At 38.2% G+C, this 25,216-nt stretch overlaps 1 protein-coding gene across 1 annotated transcript in view; it reads left to right on the top strand.

Moving 5' to 3' along the window:
- BMX (BMX non-receptor tyrosine kinase) overlaps positions 1–25,216 on the top strand; it is a 44,208-nt gene that overhangs the window by 7,229 nt on the left and 11,763 nt on the right. The window contains exons 3-14 of the mRNA XM_006775212.2: positions 286–390; positions 1,850–1,931; positions 4,252–4,371; positions 6,589–6,653; positions 11,221–11,396; positions 14,132–14,200; positions 14,877–14,930; positions 15,479–15,533; positions 17,025–17,104; positions 19,588–19,715; positions 21,916–21,990; positions 23,952–24,123. Of these exons, the coding sequence (XP_006775275.1) occupies positions 286–390; positions 1,850–1,931; positions 4,252–4,371; positions 6,589–6,653; positions 11,221–11,396; positions 14,132–14,200; positions 14,877–14,930; positions 15,479–15,533; positions 17,025–17,104; positions 19,588–19,715; positions 21,916–21,990; positions 23,952–24,123 (1,181 nt within the window). The remainder of the gene's footprint in view (positions 1–285; positions 391–1,849; positions 1,932–4,251; positions 4,372–6,588; positions 6,654–11,220; positions 11,397–14,131; positions 14,201–14,876; positions 14,931–15,478; positions 15,534–17,024; positions 17,105–19,587; positions 19,716–21,915; positions 21,991–23,951; positions 24,124–25,216) is intronic.

The raw sequence follows: 25,216 nt of genomic DNA, 5'->3' as shown, positions 1-25,216 counted from the left end.
TAGATTAACCACATGGTAGATGATTTGAAATGTGTTTCAAGATTATCAAACAAAATTATGAAGTGCTGCTTAAAGACTTGCTTTGGGAGGCATATATGAGTTTGTCTCCATACTTGAAAATACATGCTGCTGTCATTGGATTTTGTCTATTACAGAAGAATTCGAATGAGTCTCACATGCCCACCCCATTTCCTAATCTTCCTCCCAAGCATAACCTTAATTTTATGCTTTTCTTTGTGCACCATTGTGTATTACACGAGGCATCTTATATATTTTTTAATTCAGAAAAGAGGTAGCAGAAAAGGATCAATTGATATTAAGAACATCAGATGTGTGGAGAAAGTCAATCTCGAGGAGCAGACCCCTGTGGAGAGACAGTACCCATTTCAGGTAAGGGGAGAGGCAACATTCCATTGGCTGGATGGCTCTTCTTTTAATATTTTCTATTATGAACTCAATATAGTGGGGATAAATAAAGATACTGAAAAATGATTCACTAAGACAATGACAAGGCTTGGAACATTTCTAGATAGGAGGTGGGAGTGTGCCTACAGTAACCTTGGGAAGTGGCTTGAATTAAGTCAAGCCCTACTTTTATTATATCATGAATAGCTATCTTTCTGATGTAAAAGCAGATGGACTACCCTTCCATTGTTAAGACTACCCAGTGCTAGTATAAAAAAATCTGTGGCCAAAAATAAAATAAAATAACCTGATTGCTGAACAATTTGTGCTTCTGGATTTAAAAAAGATCATTACCCAATTGGGAGAAACCAGGGGAGTGTGTGTTCATGGAAGATGCTTCAAATTTGTATCACAGGGGTATGAAGTACTTAAAGGACACAGGCTTTGGAACCCCACAGAGCTCCTAGCCACTGCTTATACTTGTGTAACCATGGACAACATACTCAGTTTCTGAGTTTATTTTTCACTTGAAAATGGGCATAATCAATTTTTTTTCACAAATTTGAAATAGGCTTAAAGTATTAAAGCATCTAGGAAAGATCTTCCAAACAAGTAGGTGTTTAACAAATGGTCTGTATTATTTCCCCACAAAAGTGAGTGAACTAGAGAAGGATCTGGGGAGACATTGTAATCCTCAAACATTTAAACAAGTGTCTTAAAGAATAGAAAAATGACATGCTGAGGATTGTTAGAGTGGGACATGACTCACAGAGATAAGTTCCAGGGAGACATATTTTTACTCACTATAAGCATAAACTGTATAATGATAAGACTATATGAAAATTGTTGAGGATGGCATAGTAGAAATGAAGGACATTCTATCCCTGAAAGTATTTTTAAGAATACAGCAGATGTCAAAGGGGGGAGAGGGGAGGAAACATATGTAATACTCTTTGTAATACTTTAAGCAATAAAAAAGAAAGAAAGAAAGAAAGAAAAGATATTGAGGATATCCCTCTTACTATACAGCAAATGTGCTGTATGTTTATTTGTTTATTACCAGTCTTTATCTTTCTTTAATAAAAGCCCTTATGAAATTTTTTTAAAAAAAGAATACAGCAGATAAACATTTTCCAACTGGCTGTAAAAGGAGTCATGCACTGGGTAGGTGGATAGACCAGAACACTAAGACATCTGTTATATCTAACATTTTATAATTTTCTAATTCTCTGCTGTGATTTTCCAAAGTGTAGAGGTGTCTGGGATAAAACACATTGAAAGGTGGAGGATAAAAATAACTAGACTTTTTTCTACCTAATTCCAGAGCTAATGGATATTATATAAGAAACTCAAGGTCTCTTTTGGATAACAGAAAATTTGCAGTTGCACCATAGTGAACTATGATGCAATTATAGCTAAATGCACTAAATCTTTTCCTTTCCAGGTTGTCTATAAAGATGGGCTTCTCTATGTTTATGCATCAAATGAAGACAGCCGAAGTCAGTGGTTGAAAGCATTACAAAATGGTAATTTTAAACAGCCATAAAAGGGCGTCATCAATTGAGTTCTTTTGAGGGTTGGTGGAAGAAACACGTGACAGTGAAAGGACTCAATGCCAAGACAGAATCTACTGATTTTCCTACCAACCTCAGAGAATATGCCATGCTTGTCCTCATTTTGCATTCTCATTGTTACATAGGGGAAGCTTGGGTATCAGATACCCTTCATGCCCCTTCCCTGCCCTGCACAGTGCTGGCTATTGTCCTTCCCAGCAGCTTGGAGGAAGCCAGGCCACCTGCTCCCCACCCACTTTGCTTGCCTTTCCAGGGCAAAGTCTAGTCTAGGTCCTTCTGGGGTTATGTCAGGTCCTATAGTTACTGTACTTTGGATATTTATTTAAAGTCATAGCTAACACTTACTAAGCATGTATCATTTGCCAGCTATTGTATCAAGTACTTGTAAAACCTTTTCTTAGGTAACCCTCTTGACAACTCTGTGAAAATGGGTCATATAGTCTCCATTTTTTCAGATAAGTGAAAGAGACACGGCCAATGTCACATACCTAGCAATGGAAAACTCACAATTCAATTACCCAAATCCAACTTTTTAACCAATACAGTATATATGCTAGGCTTCTGGGAAAGCTCAAGGTCAGAAACTAGTGTTTTATAAACTGAACTCCTTTTGTTTGCTGTGGTTTCTATAATAATTTATGTTTAATTCTCATTAGCACTTAGTGATATTTCTTTTAATGCCAGGCTTTTCAGGTAAGCTGAGCTGAGTTAAACTAAGAGAACAATATTACTAAAGCCCACGGTTTATTGAACACCTACTCTGAGCCAAACACTCTGCTGGACACTTTACATACATTTCTCAATGACCCAGCGAAGTGGTTATTATTCTCTCCGTACACTTCCTTGAGTCAGGGTTAAGGGGGAGCAGAATTCCCTTGGGATCCAAATAAGAAGTCCTTAAGATGAATAAAAAATCAAGATGGAGCCAAAACCGGTTTGGCTCAGTGGATAGAGCGTCGGCCTGCGGACTGAAGGGTCCCGGGTTCGATTCCGGTCAAGGGCATGTGATGTTTCTCTCTCATCGATGTTTCTGACTCTCTATCTCTCTCCCTTCCTCTCTGTAAAAAATCAATAAAATATATATATTTTTTAAAAAAAATCAAGATGGAAAGAGTTGAAGCCACATGTAGCACCAACCCTCCCCATCTAGAGTTTCTTTTTGAACTATTATCTACGAAGACCTTGTAGGTTTCTCTGCTGTTTTGAGAGACACTAGCTTGCTGTAGACACTCTCACAATTTCATTTCTTTGGATTTCTTTGTCCTATTTCCATGGGTTTTAAAATATGCACACATTCCTAGAAAAGTAGCCCCATAAACCATTAAGTCCTTAGTGTAAACAGTTCAAAGTCATGAACGACAAAATGAGAAACTGTTCTATATCAAGGGAAACTAGAAAACTAAATGCCATGACTCTGGGTTGGATCCTAGATCAGAAGAAAATGAATGATTAAAAAGGATATTATGGGGACAATGAGAAAAAATTGAATATGAAATATATATTAAGTAATAGTACTGTATATGTGTTAAGCTTCCTGAATTTGATAATTTCATTGTGATTATATAAAGGCATGTCCTTGTTAACAGAAGTTACATGCTGAAGTATTTGTGAGTGACATTACTAAGGTCATAATATCTGTACTTGCTCTCAAATGGTCAAGCAAATATAACAATAATGTACAATCTAAATATAAAGTGCTGGGGGGTGGGGACAGCTGGGGAGAGGTCAATGGGGAAAATGAGACTTATGTAATTCTTTTAACAATAAAGAATTAAAAAGTAAAATAAAATCTAAATAGATATATAGAGAGAGCTATAGATATACGGACATTCATTGTACCAGTCTTGCTACTTTTCTGTATGTTTGAAATGTTTCAAAATAAAAAGTGGGGGGGATATATACACTTATTACAACCTTTTTTTTCTTTTTGCTAATATCTAGTCCTACCCTTCAGTCTCTTTCTGCTACAAGAGCACAACATGCATGTGCTATAACACGCTTACTTCCTTTATGAATGTATTTCTAAAATCCTAACACCAAGCTGATCTGTATATGCATTTTCTGCTAGTTTTTTAGAAAACTGATATAGTTATTGAGTTGTTCTTTCAATACACATGGTTAGATTTTTCTTTTGGGCTTTTTAACTTCTAAGTGAAAGACATATCCTTTGGGAACCATTTGCTCTTACCCTGGTTGCTGGCAAAAATGATGTTTTCATTGTTCTTTGATAAAAGCACTTACTGAATGTGTTTTCTTCCTGCCTGCTCCCCAGAGATAAGGGGCAACCCCCACCTGCTGATCAAGTACCACAGTGGATTCTTCGTGGACGGGAAGTTCCTGTGCTGCCAGCAGAGTTGCAAAGCGGCCCCGGGATGTACTCTCTGGGAAGCATGTAAGGTGACCCCTCTATTGGGTGGTCCCTGGGTAGATGGTGCCCTATTAGGCAAATCTGCCACAAGCCAAAACAGCTCGCCAGTTCAGGAAAACAAGGTGTGCTATATTGGTTGGCATCATGAAATTTGAGCCTCACAGATGCTATCTGGCAAATGAAATCTAATTCTAGGGTCAATTGGGTAATGTTTATTAAAATAATAACAATATTAACATCTGTCATTCTTTTATTCCATGAGAAATATTTTTCAAATTTGAATAATAAATCAAGCTGTTTATTCCCTCCTGTAATTCTTCCTGGTTTAAGATAAACTCCAAATAGGTAGAACATGGTGAACATATCACCATGGTTCATAAATTAAATCATAAACTGAAAAAAACATTCTTTTTAAAAATATGTCAATGGATAACATTTTAAGTAAAACTTTTAACCACCATATATAACACAATGATGGATGGCCAAGTTTTAAGATATATATTTAAAGTGGTTTGCCATCCTCTACATGTTTGTTGATTTCTTAATAACATCAGAAGAGTTAATAAAGGGTTCTATCCAGAATTATATTCCTAGAGAAATCTACCTGAGATTTTATCTGGGGACAGAAAAGAAAGTCCACGGAGTGGTTTTGAAGGGATAATGGAGGGAGAGAATTATGTTATTTTCTTCTTGCACCCTTGAGTCCCATTCCTTCACCAGGATACTTACATGAGACAGTGTTATATATTTTAGTTTACCATTGTTTAATGATATGAAGTTGTCAATAAGTAATAACAGTTTTAGCAGCCTGAACAAAATTTGCTTGGATTACTATGACTTTAAAGAATTGAATGAGATCAACTGTGTGATAAAACTTTATAAACTGTAACACACACAGACAATATGGAATGTTATCCACATTCACTTTATAACAGTATTGACACCTGATAATTATGTTAATGTTAATGTTACTGCTGGTCATTTTACAACAAAATCAATGAATTAATATGCATTGTGTATTCTATTTCAATTAGACTACACAATGAATATTTATTCATCTTAATGAGATCACATTGCCCTTTATACTCTTGAATTATAGTGATTTAATGAACTATTCAGAATTTACTGTGTAGATTTTCCCTCCACTGTGAGGGACTGAAGAATAATGTCTCCTTACAGCATTAATCATTTCCCCCAATTATTCTGTCCATGATCTGATATCATTACCCAGCAGGACAGACAGATTCCAACTCTGACCTTGCCCTCACTCCCAGGGGAAGATCAGGAGAAAGGCCAGAGAAAGCATTGCCTTTGGATTATCTTTCTAAGCTCCAGCTGGATGCCACCTGCCATGTGTTCTAAGTGCCACAGGCTCTTCCCCAGCCTCTGAAGAAACTGCATAATATAGAAGTATTCTGTCTACAGCTGCATAATATAGCAGCTGTAATATTGTCTATCTGTCCAAGTGTAATTTACTATCTTGACTCCTTTGCTGAGTTATAGGAAAGCTCCATGGGCACAGAAAGGAAGTGATTGAGTGTTTTTGCTTCCTTCTGTCTCCAAAATGCCCTGGGCCACCCTCTTTCCAGGGTACGTGTCCTAGGAAAAAGTTGACCATACACCCATTTGTTTGGGACAGTCTCATTCTGCATCTGGTGACCTGGTATAATTATATTAAAAGCCTACTTATCACAGTCAGGAATGTTCCAATTTGGTCAATAAACCACATGGCCACCCCATTTATAAGGCATATAATAGCTTCACACTCACTACCTGGATATTTATCTATATGTGTGGGAAGAAAGAGAAACCAACAATTATAAGAATAGAAAAATGAATAAAACAGGTTTGTTCATTTATAAATCAGCCATTTATAAGAATCTTGTATGAGTCAATTAAAGATGAATCGGACGTGAATCTGAATCCTAGGGTCACAGGTCCTTCCTAAGCAATTAGATATATGCTACTCAAATACAAGGTGGAAATTTGGTATAAATAAATAGTTTTTAGGACTTAGAGGAACTTGACTCTTTTATCTATTTTTGGAGAATACTGATGATGGTGGGGCGTGGTGTTTTATTTGGGTATTATACAGGAAAGCAACAATAACTCAAGATGTGTCTAAATTTATTTAATCTGCAGTATGTATTACATAAGCTAGATTGTTTGAATCATAACATTAGATCTTTTGCTTTGTTTTATTTTAAGTTACTTCTGATATTACTTGGTTCTATTTTTCAGATGCTGATCTGAACATTGCAACAAAGGAAGAGAAACTGAGAATTCCCGCCTTCCCAGACAGAATGGTAAGTCAACAGTTAATTTTTCTCATGATCAGGATTTAGTAAATAAATCAAGAGTTGCCAGATATAGACTTCCTTCAAACTGCCAACAGAGAGAAAAACTGAACCATCATCAATAGCAATGGCAATGTCAAATAATGAATTCAAATACAGAACCATTAACCATTTTGTATTTTTATGTTTAATAACAGGGCCTTTTTCTAACCTGTAAGCACATAAATAGTCACTAAAATGGTGCATGTGGGAGATAGCATCACATATGACAGGCAGCTGTTACTAGCTATCATTCCTGAACTACCACTAGCATGGCCAAGACTGCCTCCTGTAAATCTGGTGAAGGAATGGGACCACATAGAGCACTAGCAGAAAACAACATAATTCTTTCTCTCCATTATCCTTTCAAAGACACTCGGTGGGCTTTCTTCTAGTCACTCTCAGGTAATATAAATTTTCCCAATTACCAGTAGTCATGAGAATAGCCTCTAATTTTCCCATCCAATGCTATAATCCAGGGGTCCTCAAACTACGGCCCGCGGGCCACATGCAAATACAAATATTGTATTTGTTCCCGTTTTGTTTTTTTGCTTCAAAATAAGATATGTGCAGTGTGCCTAGGAACTTGTTCATAGTTTTTTTTTAAACTATAGTCCGGCCCTCCAACGGTCTGAGGGACAGTGAACTGGCCCCCTGTTTAAAAAGTTTGAGGACCCCTGCTATAATCACTCAACTTTGAACATCTTTGCAAGTTAAAACTTTTCTCCTTTACCTAGCTCAAGTCTGCATCAGAGTACGGCCTGCTTTAGGGAAAGGCTCATGGAGAGGCTGAGATTTCTGACCTTTTCAGGGTTGGGGCTCAGGAAGAGCAGGTCTACTGAAAAAGAGACAATCATATATGGTTGGTCTCATCATGCTTTGGTAGTGGTGGCTTTTCCAATGCCATTTCTTTATCTTATGGGGGACTTTTCTGGGTTTCCCACTCGGAACATGTAGTTTTACGACAGAGGAAATGTCTTGACTCTTAGCTCTTGGGATTTTAGGCCCCAACTTTTCTGCTGGGTCAATTCACCAATTTTTAGCAGAGTTTTCAAGATGGCTTCCAGCCAGCCCTCTCCCAGGGGTGAAGTTGGCCTCCAGAAAAACAAACGAAACCTTGGATGCTTTACTTAGTGAAACTGTATGTGGTTTGCTCTCACAGTACAGGTTGCTGCTCTCCTTGTGCTCTGCTTTCTTGAGTTCATAGCCATAGTCTCCTGCTTTTAGTTTCCCCAGGTGGGCATCAGCCTCCTCAAATGCCAAAAGAGACATAAAATGGCCTCCCAGTGATTCTCTGGAAGCTCACCTGAAATTAAAGGAGCATTTCCACCCACCCATCAGCTCTATGGTGTCTTGGATACTTATTTTCAGTTGCACACATTCACATACACTACTTCTATCTTTCTAAGTAAAAACAATATAATCTTTGTGAACCAACATGAAGGACAAAAATAAATACCTTATTATAGTAGGTTGAATTGTGTCCCCCAAATTTTATGTTCATCCAGAATTTCAGATTGTGACCTAAACAGGTTATTTGCAGATGTAATTAGTTAAGGACCAAGTTGAGATAATACTGAATTAGGATGGTCCATAAATCCAGTGGCTTCTATCCTTACAAGATGACAAGACATAGAGATACATAGAGAAGGCGGCCATTTAAAGACCTAGGCAGATATTGGAGTCATGCTGTCACAGGGCAAAAAATGTCTAGAACCACCAGAAGCTGACAGAGGCAAGCAACGATTCTCTCCTAGAACTTTTCAAGGGAGCATGGTCATGCTGAAGCCTTGATTTTGGACTTCTAACCTCCAGAATTGTGACAGATTGTTGCTTTAACCCACCAAATATGTACTAATTTGTTTTGGCAGTCCTCAGGAAACTAATACAATTATTAAGGTTTGGGTGTGTTTTTTTCTTATCAGTGACATTGCTGTTTTGTTTTGGATGCATGCTCCAGTCCTGAAGCTTAAAAATTATGGCCTTGTGAAACACTAAGAGCAATGTCCAGACTACAAGTTTATAGAGACAAATGGTCAATTAGTGGTTGCCTGAGGCCAGGATGGGAATGGGGATTGCCTATAAAAGGACATTAGGGATCTTACAGAGGTGATAGTAATGTGCTCAGACTGGGTTGTAGTGATAGTTGCCCAACTTGATAAATTTACTAAAAGTCACTGAAATATAAAAAGTGAATTTTATGGTATGTAAATTATATTCCAATAAAGTTTGTTTTAAACACAACTAAGAGCAAAGTATAATTTAGGAGCCAGACACCATTGCATCTAGTCTAGAGCAAGGAATTCTTTGGGAAATGTGTTGAAAATTATCAGTCAGGCAAATCAGTGACCAAGGTCTGTTTTGATTATAAGCTGCCCTAAGGGATCAGGGATCAGAGAGAGTATTGTGAAAAGTATGTTTTCATTTGTTTTGTTTTTTTATCAGAATATTCAGTAGAGGACTTACTGAGCTGACGAAAATTAAAATTTGCTTTCTAGCTATTCTGTTTAGATTTCTGATTAGGGAACTTTCCACTGCATTTATCTTTGAAGATAACCACTCCAAGCTCATAAATTGTAGTGTCCTGCATAACTAAAATTTCCAGGATGCTACTCCCTGGAAAAAAAGTAAAATACAGTGTGGAAAAATAAAAATTCAGAGTAAATTTCTAATTGAAGTATAACATGCACTTAGAAAAGTGTACAAGTCCTAAATATGTTCAGTTTGATAAATTTTTACAAACTGAACACATCTTTACAACCCACATTCACATTAAGGAACAGAACCCTAGGGGTACCCTCATACTTCCTTTCAGTTACTACATTCCACCAAGAGTAATCACTAGCCTGATTTATAGCATTATAGATTATTTGCCTGCTTTGAACCTTTATATAAGTGGAATCATATAGTTGTTTATTGTCTGACTTCTTTTGTTCAATTTATTAGATTTTCTCATTTTTTATTATGTGGTTATAATTTATTCTCATTGCCATATAGAATTCCAGTGTGTGGATATGCCACTGTATTAGTTTCTTTTGTTGTTGTTGTTAATCATCACCTGAGGGGAGGAGGAGGAGGAGGAGGATGAGGAGGAGGAAGAGGAGGAGGGGGTGGAGGAGGAGGAGGAAGAGGAGGGAGAGAGAGAGAAGGAGAAGAAGAAGAAGAAAAAGCCCCCTGCTGGCCTTCTCACTCCAAACTGCCACCTACTGTCCTGATCACCCCCACGGATGGCTTGCTTGCCCCCAACTGGTAAGTGTGTGTGTGTGTGACAGACAGAGAGAGAGAGAGAGAGAGAGAGAGAGAGAGATGGAGTTGAGAGAGACACATAGATTGATTGCCTTTCAAATGAGCCCCGACCTGGGAAGGAGGGGTGGTGCGAGTGATCCTGCAACTCAGATATGTGCCCTTGACTGGGAATGAAACTTGCAACCCTTTGGTGCATGGGCCGACACTCTAACCACTGAGAGCACTGGCCAGAACTCACTGTATTAGTTTCTTATTGCTGTGGTAACAAATTACCACAAATTTAGTGACTTTAAGCAACAAAAATTATTATTTTGTACTTCTGAAGATCAGAAGTCTAAAATGGGTCCACAAAGCTGTATTCCTTCTGGAGATTTTAGGGAGAAATCTATTCCAGATTCTAGACTAGAGGCTACCTGTGTTCCTTGGTTCCTGAACCGTTCTTCCATCTCCAACGCCAGTAGGGTAGCATCTTCTTCTTCTTCTTTTTTTTTTTTAACAACAATAACAAAAAATACTTTATTTATTTATTTTTTATTATTTTATTATTTTATTGCTTAAAGTAGGGTAGCATCTTCTTTCCTCTCTGATCTCGGCTTCCATACACACATTTTCTCTTTAATCTGACTTTCCTGTCTTCCCTTTGATTATATATAAGGGCCCTTTTGATTATATCGGACCTACCCCAATAATCTAGGATTAGAACCATATTGAACCACTTCAAGATCCCTAAATTAATCACATCTACAAAGTCCCTCTTACTATGTAAGGTAACATATTCACAGGTCCCAGGGACCAGGACATGAACATCTTTGAGGGAACATTATCTAGCCTATTACAACTACAATATCTTTATCCTGATAAAATTTAGGTAATTTCCAATTTATTTAACTTAATTATACTATGAGCATTCTTTTACATGTCTTTTGATTTCCTTGTTGGCTATGTATATAGGCTGTCTAGATCATAGCGTATGTGCATGTCCAGCTTTAGTAGATTCTGTAAATCGCTTTTCAATATGGTTCTACCACTACAAACTCCAACCAGCAAAGTTGACAGTTTCTGTTATATTACTTCCTTCCTTCCTCTTTTTTCTTTCACTCTATTTCTTTCTCTTTCTTTTGTTTTCTCTTTTCCCCTTCCCTCCCTTCTTTCCTCTCTCTCTCTCCTTCCTTCCTTCACTCTTTACTTCCTTCATTTTTAATTTAAGATCTGATGTACCTAGGTTGTTAGTTCCTGGTTCATGAATCTGTGTGCTTCACTGTGATCTATTAATATATATTATCCTTCAAAGATGAAGATTCCTCGAGCAGTTCCTATTTTCAAAATGGATGAACCATCTTCAAGTACCACTCTAGTCCAGTATGAAAGTGACTCAAAGAAAAGCTATGACTCCCAGCCAAACGTCAATATGCAGTATGTTCCAAGGGAAGATTGCCCTGACTGGTGGCAAGTAAGAAAACTGAAAAGGTAAACCTCAGTTCTCAGTCTGGTTGCTCAGCAGGTAGAATAAACATTACACCCCTGCCTTGGACCTCATTCTCAAAGGACCACGTCTTAGCTGAGATAGGGTTGTCTTGTTACAAAATGTTCACTGTTTGAGCCAGAAGCAGTGGCCCCACTGGGACTGAGCAGCACAGTATTTCCATTTAGTCTGTCCAATCTACTGATCTAAGTAATACCTGAGCATTTTATTCCATCTTCTTTCTTTCCCCTTCCCTCCTAATAACCCCACATTCCAGAACTCAGAATATTTAAATTATGTTCTTTATATGAAGAGAGTTTAGAGTGGGCTGACTTGTAAAGTGCTTGGGCATCACTGGCCAAATGACAAGTAGCATTTTAAGCTTGCCTCCCGAGGATGTGATTAGTCTCCTCATGTTTTTAAGCCAAAAGAGGCTCCCTAAAACCAAAATTGAAACTACCTTGAAGACAGTACCTAAACTGTATATCTCTGGGTTTTAGTATCAAGTCAGCCCCACACTTGATGCTCACTAAATATGAAATTGAATTGTAAGATGACAATAGAGAAAGGGTCAACTGATTACCCTTCCTTATGTGCTGCCTTATACTTCCTCCCATCATGCTATCCACTGTCTGACATCTTCTCACCCAGTTATTAGCATCCCTCCAGGGCACTGGTGTTTGTATTTCTTTACAAAGCATGCAGAGAATCTCTCTGACTCACCATGTATCTCTTTTGTTTTCTCCCTTGTCCTTTTATTGTTTTATTCTTTCCATCTTCATCATTTTTACCTAAAGCAAATGCCTCACTGTACCAATGATACAGCCATAGGGGCTATATGGAACATGAAATGATATCAATGTATTCTTGCTATTGTCTTCAGTATAATAAGTCATGGTAGCTTTCATTTCAAAGTGGAGATAGAATCCAAATGTATTAATCTATGGCTGGTGTCTGAGGACAGGAGTTACATTTATTTGCCTGAAGCCTAGTGTTCTTGGAAGGAGACAATAAGCCCAGATTCAAGGAGAGTGAATGTCATGTCAACTTTGTGCCAGCTCCCCTCCCTGCCAGAGGCCCAAGTGATTCATTGAGGGAGGTGTGCAGTGAAACTGACTGACCAGCATTCAAATAAGTAGTCAGCACTATTGATCCATATGGGGTTGCTGCAGAGCTACCAACTAGATTGCCAAATCCTAGCTTTCTTTAAAAAGTTGATATTTTGTTCTTCATGGATTTTTTTCATTAATTTTTATTTTAAAAATATTTTATTAAAACACTATTTATCTGGGATACTGAGTTTTTTTTACACCACCCTTAGCTTTTGCACTCAAGATATAGTCCCAACCCTAGGTTTTTCCCTAGAACTTCAGGAAACTAGCTGTCTGAACAAAGGATTGATTAATCACTTCTTAGCATGAGCAGCATTACATCACCTATAAATGAATTATAATAATTGCTATAAGGTCTTCATGGAGCATGATTGTAAAAATACAGTCATGATTCTCAACTCATATAAGGACGTCTGACTTTCTGTCATTCATACTATCTTAGCCTGAGCTGCTTTTTACTCTTTATTTTTCTGAGCAGTAAAATAAACCATGTTCTAATTAAAGCATTCAAACATTGTAGATTCTTCTATGCATTTTCCTTAAAATGTTTTCTATGCACATTGCCACATATATAGAATTAAAAAATCAAGTTCTTACCATATAGTCTTCTTTGCCACTTGCTCTATTTACCTAACATCTTAGATATTTTCCCCATTTGCATACATGAAGATATACTTATTTTTTAATTTTAAAAAAATTTAATTGTGGTATAACATAACAAAATTTACCATTTTAGTCATTTTTAAGTGTACAGTTCAGTAGTGTTAAGTACATTCACATTGCTGTGCAACCTACCTCACTATTTTGAATGTCTATATAGCAATTCATTATATGGACAAACTTTTTAATTAAAAAATTTTAGTTGAAAAATTTTAACTATATTTTTAGCACTTTTAAATATGAATTTTCTTCTGCAGAGATGAAGTGAAAAAGCTATGCTAGTGAGCAAGGATGTTTGGGAAGTTGGAGAGGGAGGCACTCCTGGAAATGGAAGCAGAGGAGCATTTCCTTGTTAAGAAAACTTGTCAGTTCTGAAGTGTGATTTTTGAATAAGAGCCTGGGATATGCAGGCAAACAGGAAATAGGTATTACAATCCAAGTAAAACAGACTTTGAACTTGGATAAGTCCTCATGCTCTGCTCAACACCCAAAATCAAAGAGAAAAGGATGGACGACAGAGGATGATAAAATTTTGCTCATCCATCTGTGTCTACATGGAGTTAAAAGTTCAGTATTTTTAAGACTTTTAATTCTAATCACAACAGCAAAGAAAAAAATAACCTATTTTAAACATGGCTGCAATAGAATGCTTGCATATATCTATAAGAAAAGCATGGCAAAACCAGTAAAGATGTTTTATTAATCCAAATTTTCTATTGTTTGGGGCTACTATGAGCCATTATTAAGAATTTGCTTTTGTCTATGAATACTGTCAAACCACTGCTTTTTATTGGAGACCCTGCAAGGACAGAAATGTGACAATGACTCGTTAGCTTAAATTTCCATAGCAAGTGAAACACATGGGTTGCAATGTTTAATAAAGCTAAAACATAAACAAAATTACTTTTGTCATTTAACATTTAGAAATAAATATAAATTTATGAAATGTATCTCTCTTTTTTTTATAGCAGTGAGGATTCTGCATGCAGCAACCAAAGAGAAAAAAATGTGAATCACAGCACCTCAAAGATGTCATGGTATATCAAATTCAGATAGTTTTTACCCTGGGGATTTGCTTTCATTTGCAGGAAAACTAACCAAATTTGCAGCAATTTTGCAACTAGACTTTACATTTAAAGTAAACCCCCCAAATCTATGTAGTTTGCTTCTCTGAAACCTTAAATTGGTCTGAATTGATAACTTGTGGGTTACCATTACCCTCACTCTGATCTGTCACTTCCATCATTGGTGACACACACTGATGTTAACATGAACACTAATATACCTGGCTCAGGCATCTCTAGCAGGAGGAAAAAGAAATAACCTAGAGTTAAATAACTCTTCTCTAAGAATAGTTCTATACACAACCTGCGATTTTTTTTAACTTTATACTACAGCTGCCCCTGAAGGCATCTTCATCTATTTCATGAGCCCACTTTTCTGAAAGACTCAATGAAATCCACATTCCTGGGGGCCTCCTGGGGACTTCTTGTATCAAACAGCCATTTTCTTATTAAACTGAGCATGAACTCAGTTTTTGAGTCACTCTCTCTTCACTTTGCTGATACCTTCCCAAGTGCAAAAAGGGAAAGCTAATCGTCTACATTTCATTTATGTGGATGAAAGCAGGGTGGGATTTGATATTGTACTGTTAGATACTTGGATTATTTCTTGGTGTTTTTTTTTTATCCATTTGATTTCTCTCTTCTTAAGGGGATTCCCTGAGTCAAGTTCATCTGAAGAAGAGGAAAACCTGGATGACCAAGAGTGAGTTTTGAAATTCCTCTGTCTCTCTAAAACTAGACAGAGATGTTTCTATTGTATTTCAGAGATCACCTAGAACAGCGGTTCTCAGCCTGTGGGTCGCAACCCCTTTGGTGGTCGAACGACCCTTTCACAGGGGTCACCTACGACCATGCTGCATATCAGATATTTGCATTACGATTCATGACAGTAGCAACATTATAGTTATGAAGTAGCAACGGAAATAATTTTATGGTTGGGTCACAACATGAGGAACGGTATTTAAAGGGCCAGAAGGTTGAGAACCACTGACCTAGAAGGAGGCCAAAGGTTCTTTAATGCCAACCCACTTAAAATTAAAGATATACAGGCTCTACCCAGAATCATAATTGGGGGGTGGAGATTCAGGAATCTGTATTTCTGAAAAGTTCCTCAGGTGATTCTCTGGAGCAGCAAGGTTTAGAAATCCCTGATCTAGGCCAATGTCTCAATTTATAGGTTAGAAAGCTGAATGACAAATTATGCAATTAAACATTACTAACTGTCAAATATTGAATTCTTTCCTATTGCAGCTGGTTTGCAGGTAACATCTCCAGGTCACAAGCTGAACAGTTACTGAGACAAAAGGTAAATAATCTGATCTTTAAAATAGCGCCTAAGAATCTCTTTCTATTGTTGGGTCTAGACTCCAGAGGATAATCCACTTTTTATAGAAACCTTAGTGCTAATTAGGCAGTCACATTATCATAGTGTTGGTTGTCCAGCCTATAGGTTACCATGCCCTTCACATATAGCTACTTCCCCTGTTCCCATTATATATTTCTGTGTAATAAACCACTTCAAAATTTAATGGCTTGAAACAACATTTATGATTTCTCACAATTCTCTAAGTGATTCAGCTGGGTTAGAAGTTTTTATGCAGGTTTGGTATAGGGTCACTCATGTGGATGCAGTCACTGGCAGGGTGGGGTTAGCTGAATCAATCAACCTGGATGCCATAGTTCTTCTCCATGTGGCTAATTTGAACTTCCTAACAGCATGGTAATCTCAAGGCAGTGGTTGAAGAGCATGAGCCCTACAGTTCAGTGCAAGCACTATCAAGTCTCTGTGTTTTTTTTTTTCATGTTTGCTAATGTCTCATTGGCCAAAACAAGTCACATGGTCCAGCCAAGAGTCAAAGTGAGAGGGGACTTCACTAACTTGGTATTTTGACACGTTCTTAGTTTTTTATCTACTCTTTCTGAATGTGGATTTGTTTAGAATTAACACAAGTCCTTAAGAAAGACAAGTTGAGCAAAGAACTAAAAGATTTGTTCTACACCTTTGGTTTTCTAAAACTTTCAAGAGTATGATATGATGATATGTGCTTTTAAATTTTATTTCTGAATTAAAACATTAGGCTTACATAAATACAAAACAGAGGAAATTATCATGGAGGATTCAAAGTTAACTGGTAAGAAAAAGTTGCAGCACACAGGGTAGATCTGTAAAGAAACTGAATGAGAAAAGGAAGAAAGCTACACTGTGCGTCCCCTTCTGCACCAACTGTTGACTAATCTGTGCCATCAATGAGATTTAAAGTGAATCTATGAGAAGGATGGCTTACATTTGCAACAGCATGGATGGACCTGGAGGGAATTATGTTAAGCGAAATAAGCCAGTCAGAGAAAGATCAATATCACATGATCTCACTCATTTATGGACTCTAATGAACAAAATAAACTGATGAACAAAATAAAGTGATGTACAAAATAGATCCAGAGACATAGAACCATGGAACAGACTGGTGAATTTCAGATGGAGGTGGGGGTGGGGAAGTGGGGGGAGGGAGAGATGAACCTGGGAATTTATATGTATATATGCATAGCCCATGGACACAAACAATAGGGTGGTGAACGTTTGGGAGGGGTGGGTATGGGGAAGAGGGTGTCAATGGGGAAAAAACAAACAAAGGGGACATCTGTAATACTTTCAACAATAAAGATAAATTTTTTAAAAAATACAAAAAAATAAAGCGAATCTAAAAGATCTAGTTTCCTACTGCCTACCAGGAAAAAAAATCATTTTCAAGGACAACAAAAATGTTTTCTGTTTCTTTTCATTTTCCTTCCTTTTCAGGGAAAAGAAGGAGCATTTATGGTTAGAAATTCCAGTCAAGTGGGAATGTACACAGTGTCTTTATTTAGTAAGGCTGTAAAGTAAGTATGACATGGATTTTTTTAATTTTTCTTGTGTATTCTTTGAATATGCTGGTCATTTAATCATCATATTTAAACTCTGAAATTTTAGATCAAAGTATTTATGTTGAATGAGACTATTTGTAGTGGCCTTTCTCCCCGCTACTTCCAAGAGGCTGTTCTCAGGGATCCTCTCCTGCCTATCCCAGGTTGCAGCAAAGTGCCCAGTGCACAGCATGCGTCAGTAAATAATTGTTAAAGGAACCCTGGGTTCCTCCTCTCAATTCAGTCCCAAGTCTAGAAAGAGAAAAATAGCATTGGAGCCTCTACATTGTTGGTCCTGGACACAAGCTGGGCTGAGAAACCTACTCCAACATCTGAAGTTAGTTTTTACAGTGGGTGCAGAGTTAGCAAAAGGTTGAATCAATGTAGCTGTGTTCCCCAAATAGCTTCTTTCTAGGATACTGGCCTCTCCATGTGGTTAAGAGTTCTGATATGAAGCTACTCCTCAAGTTCCAAATCCTGACTCTACCATTTATAAAGCTTTCTGGCATTGAGCAAGTTTCTTAAACTCTGTGCCTCAACTTCCTTATCTGAAAATGGAACATGATGTTTATTATGTTCCATTAATAAAATAATTTTGTGTATCAGATCAGAACAGTGCCTGGCATATAGTAAACACTCAATAAACTAATACCAATTACTATAATTGTTGTTAGGAAAGAGTAATAATTCTACCTGCTCCACCACCTCCATCCCAACACGTAGGCATAAAAGACCTCCCCAGTCATCTTATGCAAATCACCCTTAAGGACATCAGGATCCCACTTCAGTTTTACAAGCCACTTTCCCATTAGTTGTTAGCTCTTTTTTCCTTCTAATCATCTTGTGAAGCAAATAGGAAAGCTGTTTTTATTTACATCTTATTACAGATGAGAGGACTGAGGTTCAAAGAAAGCTTATAAAGACCCACCCACAAGATTCATAAATGTCAACTTGAAGCTGGGCCTTTAACAGCCCAAAGTTCCTGTTCCTTCAACCACACTTGTTCCTACACTGAAACTCCCAATGTTCTGAAATAATAACATGAACAAAACTTGATTAGAAGCATTTGAGCAAAAATTTTTTTCTGTGTGTGCAATCCTCTTTTAATGATTGGATTGAATGACCCTCTGCCTTGGTGCCTTCTCCATATGTCCTGCCCTGTGGTGTATATATGTATTTTTGCAATAATTAAGTGATTTAAAAGTTATTTTATTTTGAGAGACTTTTTACACAATTTCTATCTCCAATTTGAAAGAATAGGATGTATTCTATGCAGTCATCTGGAATTTTCCAATGCCAGAATTCCCCGATGCATCTCATGTACTAGGTTGCATATCTGGATGCTGGCTGAAGCCAACTCAGGAAGAACTGGTAAAAGACTTGGTTCACTGAATATCAAAAGCTCTGTGGCCCTCTGGTCCTGCAGTTTTAGCCAAGACTCATATCAGAAGTCTTTCTAGTCAAGTTTCTTGACACCAGATTTATTTTTGAGGTGACCAGGTAGAAAAATCAGCAAATGGATAAGGAATCAAATTAAAATCATCCAAATCAATGAATACAGAAGCCTTCTTTTACTAAACACCATCAATGGGCTTGAATGAGTTTCATACTGACACTAAGAGCTGGTTAGCCATTTGCAACAAGAAAGTACCCTTTCTCCCTTTTATAATTGCAGTTTTAACTAGGCTGGCATTGCAACAACAACGATTTAGTAGCAGTTTCTTATGTGCCAAGCATAATGCAGATTGGTATGTATATAATCTCTCCAATCTTTATAACAAACAGATAAGGTAGCCAGCAAGCAGTAGAACTGGACTCAAAGTCCAGTTCTTAAGCACTCTGCAATCCTCTCAAATCTAAGACAGACATATTATTCCCAGTTAGCCTAAATCAGTTAGCCTAATTCACCACTGTCTTCTAAAAGTAGAGCAAAAGAAAAATGTTTTATGTCAAAAAGGTACAAGTTTACATGAGGAATTAAAGGACATCCCCACCCACTCCATCCTGCCTGTTTCACTGCCCCAGAGAGCCTCCTACCATACACCAGGGAAGAATACCCACAGCCTAATCACCATTGCTTCCCACATTTTAATTTTCATTATTACCATTAAAAAGAATTGCTCTTTAGAATAATGATCCTGAAGAATTGCAGGGCTTTCAATCATTAAAAGAAGATTCCAGCTTTATACTTACTAAGGGAGGAACAGTTGGAAAGTTGGAATTTTATTGTACATGAATTCTGTATGTGCACAAAGGATATGTTGAGTCAGAGAAGAGCCCTCTTTCATAGTTGGTAATTGTCATGGATACCCCCAGGAAAATGCCAGATATCAAGACTGGGAAACCCTCTCTGACTTCCCTCTCCAAAATTTTCAAATATACCTAAGATGATTAACCATCATGCAATGAAGCTTCAATTGTTTATTAAAAATGTTTTAACAGTCTTTCTTTCTTACTAGTGATAAGAAAGGAACCGTCAAACATTACCATGTGCATACAAATGCTGAGAACAAATTGTACCTGGCAGAAAACTACTGTTTTGATTCCATTCCAAAGCTTATTCACTATCATCAACACAATTCAGCAGGTAAGTTATTTCAGTTTTTCTTTTATGGGTCCTTGTTGATAAATATTAGTTTTCTTGGATGCTACTGATCCTCCTAATATTCTCAATTATTAGAGGGAACCATGAAAGTAAGAAAAAAATGTTCTCACGCTCTATGCCTGCTGTGATTTTTAACCCATATTTCCTGGAATATAACATTATAAACTCTATAATGCCAGAAAATTTAAGTTGAGTGAGCTGAATGACTTAGATGTAGAGATTGTCTTTATAAAAATATCTGCGGGGTTTTTTTCTACCTATAAAAGTTGATTGCAAAATTTAAACATTATAGATACGTCCATGGAGGTTATCTCTCCAATAATATACAAGTTGGTATCTGTTCTGGAAGAATTTTTACTATGCTGGTACTAACACTTATTATTCATTAATTGTATATATGTATATGTATAAATAGATACATTATATTTTTACTGAGATGAGATCATTCTACACATGCCACTTTCCAGCTGCTTTCTTTACTCAACATGTCTTGGAGGTCTTTGCATGCAGATACGTATAGCTTACTTTGGTCTATTTAACAGCTATAGAGAAATCTATTATAGAATTACTTCATACGATATTCACCTAACCCTATATTGATTAACAGTTGGATCATATGCACTATTTTCCCATTACAATTAATATTTCAGTGCAGTCCTGCCAACATAGCTCGGTGCAACTATATGAGTGTTTCTGTAGCCAAATTCCCTAGAAAGGTAATTTCTGAAATAATGGTTAAGAAAGTTTAAAATTTAAAGATTGTCAAATGCTTTTCAGAAACGTACACTCCCACCAACAGCAACAGCCTTCATCTTCACCAACACATCTTCACCAAAGTTTGCCTGATTGACTGGCAAAACTGTATATAGAAATCCCTCCAAATGGTAGTGTTAACTAACCTAATTGTGGAAAACATTTCACAATACATACATGTACCAAATCATCACATTATACACCTTACAGTTATATATGTTATATGTAACATCTCAATAAATGTAGAAAAAAAGTTAAAAAAAATGAATCCCCTCTAAATGTCTTTTCAAGACTAGTGCCACTTAGAGGCAGTGCTTGGATGAATTTCCAACAGTGAGTAATAAGCTGTGGGCTCAGAGTCAAATCGTGCAACTCTACCTAACCTGATTACATGCACATTAAGTGAATTGGACTCACTCCTCGCTTTAATTTTGGTTCCTGCTTGACTTTTTCTTTTGTCCTAGTTTCATCAATTGTTTGTTTTAACCTGTAGTGCCTCCAAAGGATCCTTGGCAAGGGATTATATAGACATCTCCAAGTGTGATGATTCCTCTCCAGAGCATGCACAAGCAACCCCACAGGGTATAAGAAAAAACAAAACAGTAAAATGTTTATTTAGATTGTTTTTTAAAATCTCATTCTCTTAACTTTTCTATTTGTGAGGACACTTTATGATTCACATAATGTATCAATACAGCAGCAATTGCGTATATACATATTTTGGAGGAGTGCACTAATATTTTTTTACAATTGAAGGTGTAAGATTTAAAACATTTGAGGACCACTCATATAAAAAGTAAATAAATATAGAAAAAGGAAGGAGAGAAAAAGAACACCTGTGACAGTTTCTAGGCCTTGGAAAGCCTCACACAACTAAAGCAACAAGCATATATTTTTGAATGTGTTCTCTCAAGCCACTATAAATACTATGATTATTTTAACCCAGCTTTGTCATAACTTGATGTAAACAACTAAAATGACTTGACAGTTTAATTTTTTTTAAATCAAGTGGTTTACTTTTTATTTTGTACCCCTCTGCACTGTTTGATTTTTTTTTTTTTACCAAATGTGTGTACTGTGTTTATACATATTTAAATATATGACTATAAAAAGATAGCAACATATAAATGGGATTTTTTTAAATGAAAAACTCTATCAAGTCACTCACTTTGATGGGATTTTCAAGATGACATAAAGTGGTTTTATTCCTTTAATTTTTGCTGTACTTTGAGCTAATTGGTCAAGTCAAGCAAACTGATACAACTACAGGATGACTATGAACAGAAGAGATTCATTCTCTGCATATCACCATCCTGAACTCTGCTTTTCCAGCTGCTCTGGAGGGAGTATAAGCAGATGTGTGAAGTGATGTGATGTGATGTGATGTGATGTGATGTGATATGATAACATGATGCTGATTCTGTTGCAGGCATGATCACACGACTCCGCCACCCTGTGTCGACCAAGGCCAACAAGGTCCCCACCTCCGTGTCTTTGGGAAGTGGTATGGACATATCATTGGGCTCTTAAACTCAATTTCTTACCATTTTTTAATTAAAATATACATATATCCCTAGCCAGTTTTGCTCAGTGGATAGAGCATCAGCCTGCGGACTGAAGGGTCGTAGGTTTGATTCTGGTCAAGGGCACATACCTGGGTTGTGGGCTAGGTCCAATGTGCAGAACGCAACCAATCAATGATTTCCTCTAATTGATGTTTCTATCTCTCTCTTCCTCTCTAAAATCAATAAAGATATATTATATATCTTATATAATAAAAGGGTAATATGCAAATCGACTGAACAGCAGAAAGACCGGTCACTATGACATGCACTGACCACCAGGGGGCAGACACTCGACACAGGAGCTGCCCCCTGGTGGTCAGTGCACAAAATCATGTGTGGTTAGGGTTCATAGGCCTAGCCTGGCCTCCGTCGCATGGCCTCTGGTGCCCTGTGATGCTACATGAAGCTCCCCGCCTCAAGATGCTCCACGAACCCCACGACTGCTCCAAGAGGCTCCCCCCTGCCCCTTGACTGCTCCACAAAGCTTGCTGCCGCCCCATGAAGGTCGCCACTGGACGCTCCATGAAACTCCCCCCTACCCCTACCCCACGACTACTCCACAAAACTCCCCCACCCTGCCACTGCTTCGCAAAACTCCCCCGCCCCGCAACTGCTTTGCAAAACTTGCTGCCACCTGGGTGACTGTTCTGCTAAGCTTATGGCCACCCCGCGAAGCAGCCCGCCACCACCGCTCAACAGTCCCACCCAGCCACCAGTCCCCCCTCATGGTGAGCAGCTCAGGGGCCTGGGGGGGGGGACCAAGAGGTGCTCCATGCACTTCATGGTGACCGGTCGCCCGTTCGGTCATGATGGCATCTAGCTCTTTATATATATTAGGATAGTAATAAGACCAGACGTCTTCCAGACAAAGTTGCAGCAACTGCCTGAGCCTTGCCCCTCACAGCCAAGGCTCAGGCAGCCGCAGATGGCAGCTGCTGCTGCGAGGGCCAGGCCAAGTCTCAGGCAGCTGAGGCTGCTAGCAGTGGCAGCAGCAGCAGTGTGATGGGGGTGTTGCCTTCCCCTGATCAGCCTGGTCGCCTCCCACAGAGGGAGGCCAGACTGCAGAGTAGGCCCACTCCCCATGGGAAGGGAGCTTAAGCTGTCAGTAGGACATCCCTGAGGGCTCCCGGACTATGAGAGGGGGCAGGCCAGGCTGAGGGACCCCCAGGGCACAAATTTTTGTGCACCGGGCCTCTAGTATATATATATATAGTTAGTTAGTTAATTAGTTAGTTAGTTAGTTAGTTAGTTATTTTACTGAAAAAAAATAGGGAAGACAGGAAGGCCATCCTTATAAGATTGTGCCAGGGAGGATTTCAGCTCTAATATATTTGTTCATTTTCTAAAAACAAATAAACAAATAACTTTTCTGTCCTCCCAACCTAACTCTGTAATCTCTCTAGCATTTGATTAAAAGACTCTCAAAAATTTTCTCTTATTAGACCCAATCCTCAGCTTCTAGAACCCCATTGCCTGTCAGCTCTTCTTCTAGGATTCTGTGCCTGGAAGAAAGGGAGCCATTTTTCACCCTTGTATATTTAGGATAATGACATCCACCCAGGTCACATATTTAAGAAAATATGATATTTTACCAAGCTAAGAACATCAGCACACTTTGACACTGAGTCTTTCCATGATGCCTCTGGTGGGCAAAGTGTAAGCTTTCTTGTCAATGGCTATAGCTGCTTTAAGAAATATATTGTCCTATTGGTATTATCATGTGGCCTAATAGTTCATAAGACCACATTACTAAGGGTTTTTTTAAGTGGTCAACTAAAAAATCTTGCTGTTCTTCATACTGCCAATATGAAACTGTTACTGGGGAAGAAATTGCTTGGGACGTTGTTATCCCCAAAGCCTTATATTCTCATCCTAAAGAGCGTCTGTCTTGCCTTATTAGGAATCTGGGAACTGAAAAGAGAAGAGATTACCCTGTTGAAAGAGCTGGGAAGTGGACAGTTTGGAGTAGTCCATTTGGGCAAGTGGAAAGGGAAGTATGATGTCGCCATTAAGATGATCAAGGAGGGCTCCATGTCAGAAGATGAATTCTTCCAGGAGGCTCAGACCATGATGTAAGTTTCTTCTGAAGAAAGGCACTTTAGCCCTCACATTGGGGGGGGGGCATGCACGCTAACAGGTCTGACTCTAATATTTGCAAGGCCTGGAGCAAGTGTCCACATATCATAGATATAAATGCTTAGAAGTTATAAATCAAGCTGACACATTTAAATAAAATCAGCTGTGCTCCTCTTTTGACAAGCATACCATCATGACAACCTCTTTAGAGAAACCAACCTCTGGCCCATGACGCCCAAAAACTCTCCCCTCCCCTTTCTCCTCCCAACCCCTGCTCTGTCCTGCAATATATTCAATACTTGTGTTCAAACATAGCATTTGTATATCCAAGATCCCTCTGTGTATCCCACAAACAACTATTGGATAATTATCTTGGTTAAGTGGCTCACTCCTGGGGGGGCAGACCCTAAAAGAGTCTACACAGGTCCTGGGAGAGGCCTCAGGACTATGTGGACAGGGATTATAGTCCTGGTACCCCAATTGTGATGGAAAAAGGGATGTATGGGTTCTGAGTGAGCATTTCTCCTTGGCCTTCAGGCCTCCTTGCCCTGTGGAGAGGTACATGGTGGAATGTGGAACACAGTAGGTCCCTGTAAAGCACATGCCTAAGGGCAGGAGCCTCTAGTGGCCAGGACTAAAACAATACTGAAAACAAATACCCTATAGGTGATATCCTTTTGCTTCCTGGTACCTTCAATACAGTCTGATAAATCCCTTTCTTACCCTACTCTTTCCTCACTGATAATGAACAAACCCTTCCCAATGGGCTTCAGCTCCAAGCACTACCACTACATATGTACGTATGTGTATGTGTTCTCTTTCTCTCTCTGTTCTAATTCAGTCTCTCTCTCTCTCTTTCTCTCTCTCTCCTATGCAAGTACAAAGAATTAATTTAATGATTCTACCTCTTGTCAATATGATGAATCAGACTTTGAAGGGTATCCAACAGTACACCTTTGTCTGAGACTTCCCTGAATATAAACCTTTGCTAAGGCTGGCTGCATGAGCATGTAACCCATCCTTAGAAGGGCTCCGCACTTTGTTTAAGGCTGTTCTGTCACCATCTGAAATTTTTTTTAAAAAAAAATA

This window comes from Myotis davidii, unplaced genomic scaffold (assembly GCF_000327345.1).
Source record: "Myotis davidii unplaced genomic scaffold, ASM32734v1 scaffold889, whole genome shotgun sequence".
Lineage (NCBI taxonomy): Eukaryota > Metazoa > Chordata > Mammalia > Chiroptera > Vespertilionidae > Myotis > Myotis davidii.
Note: the sequence above shows the minus strand (reverse complement) of the source record. Positions and strands in the feature narration are given on the sequence as shown.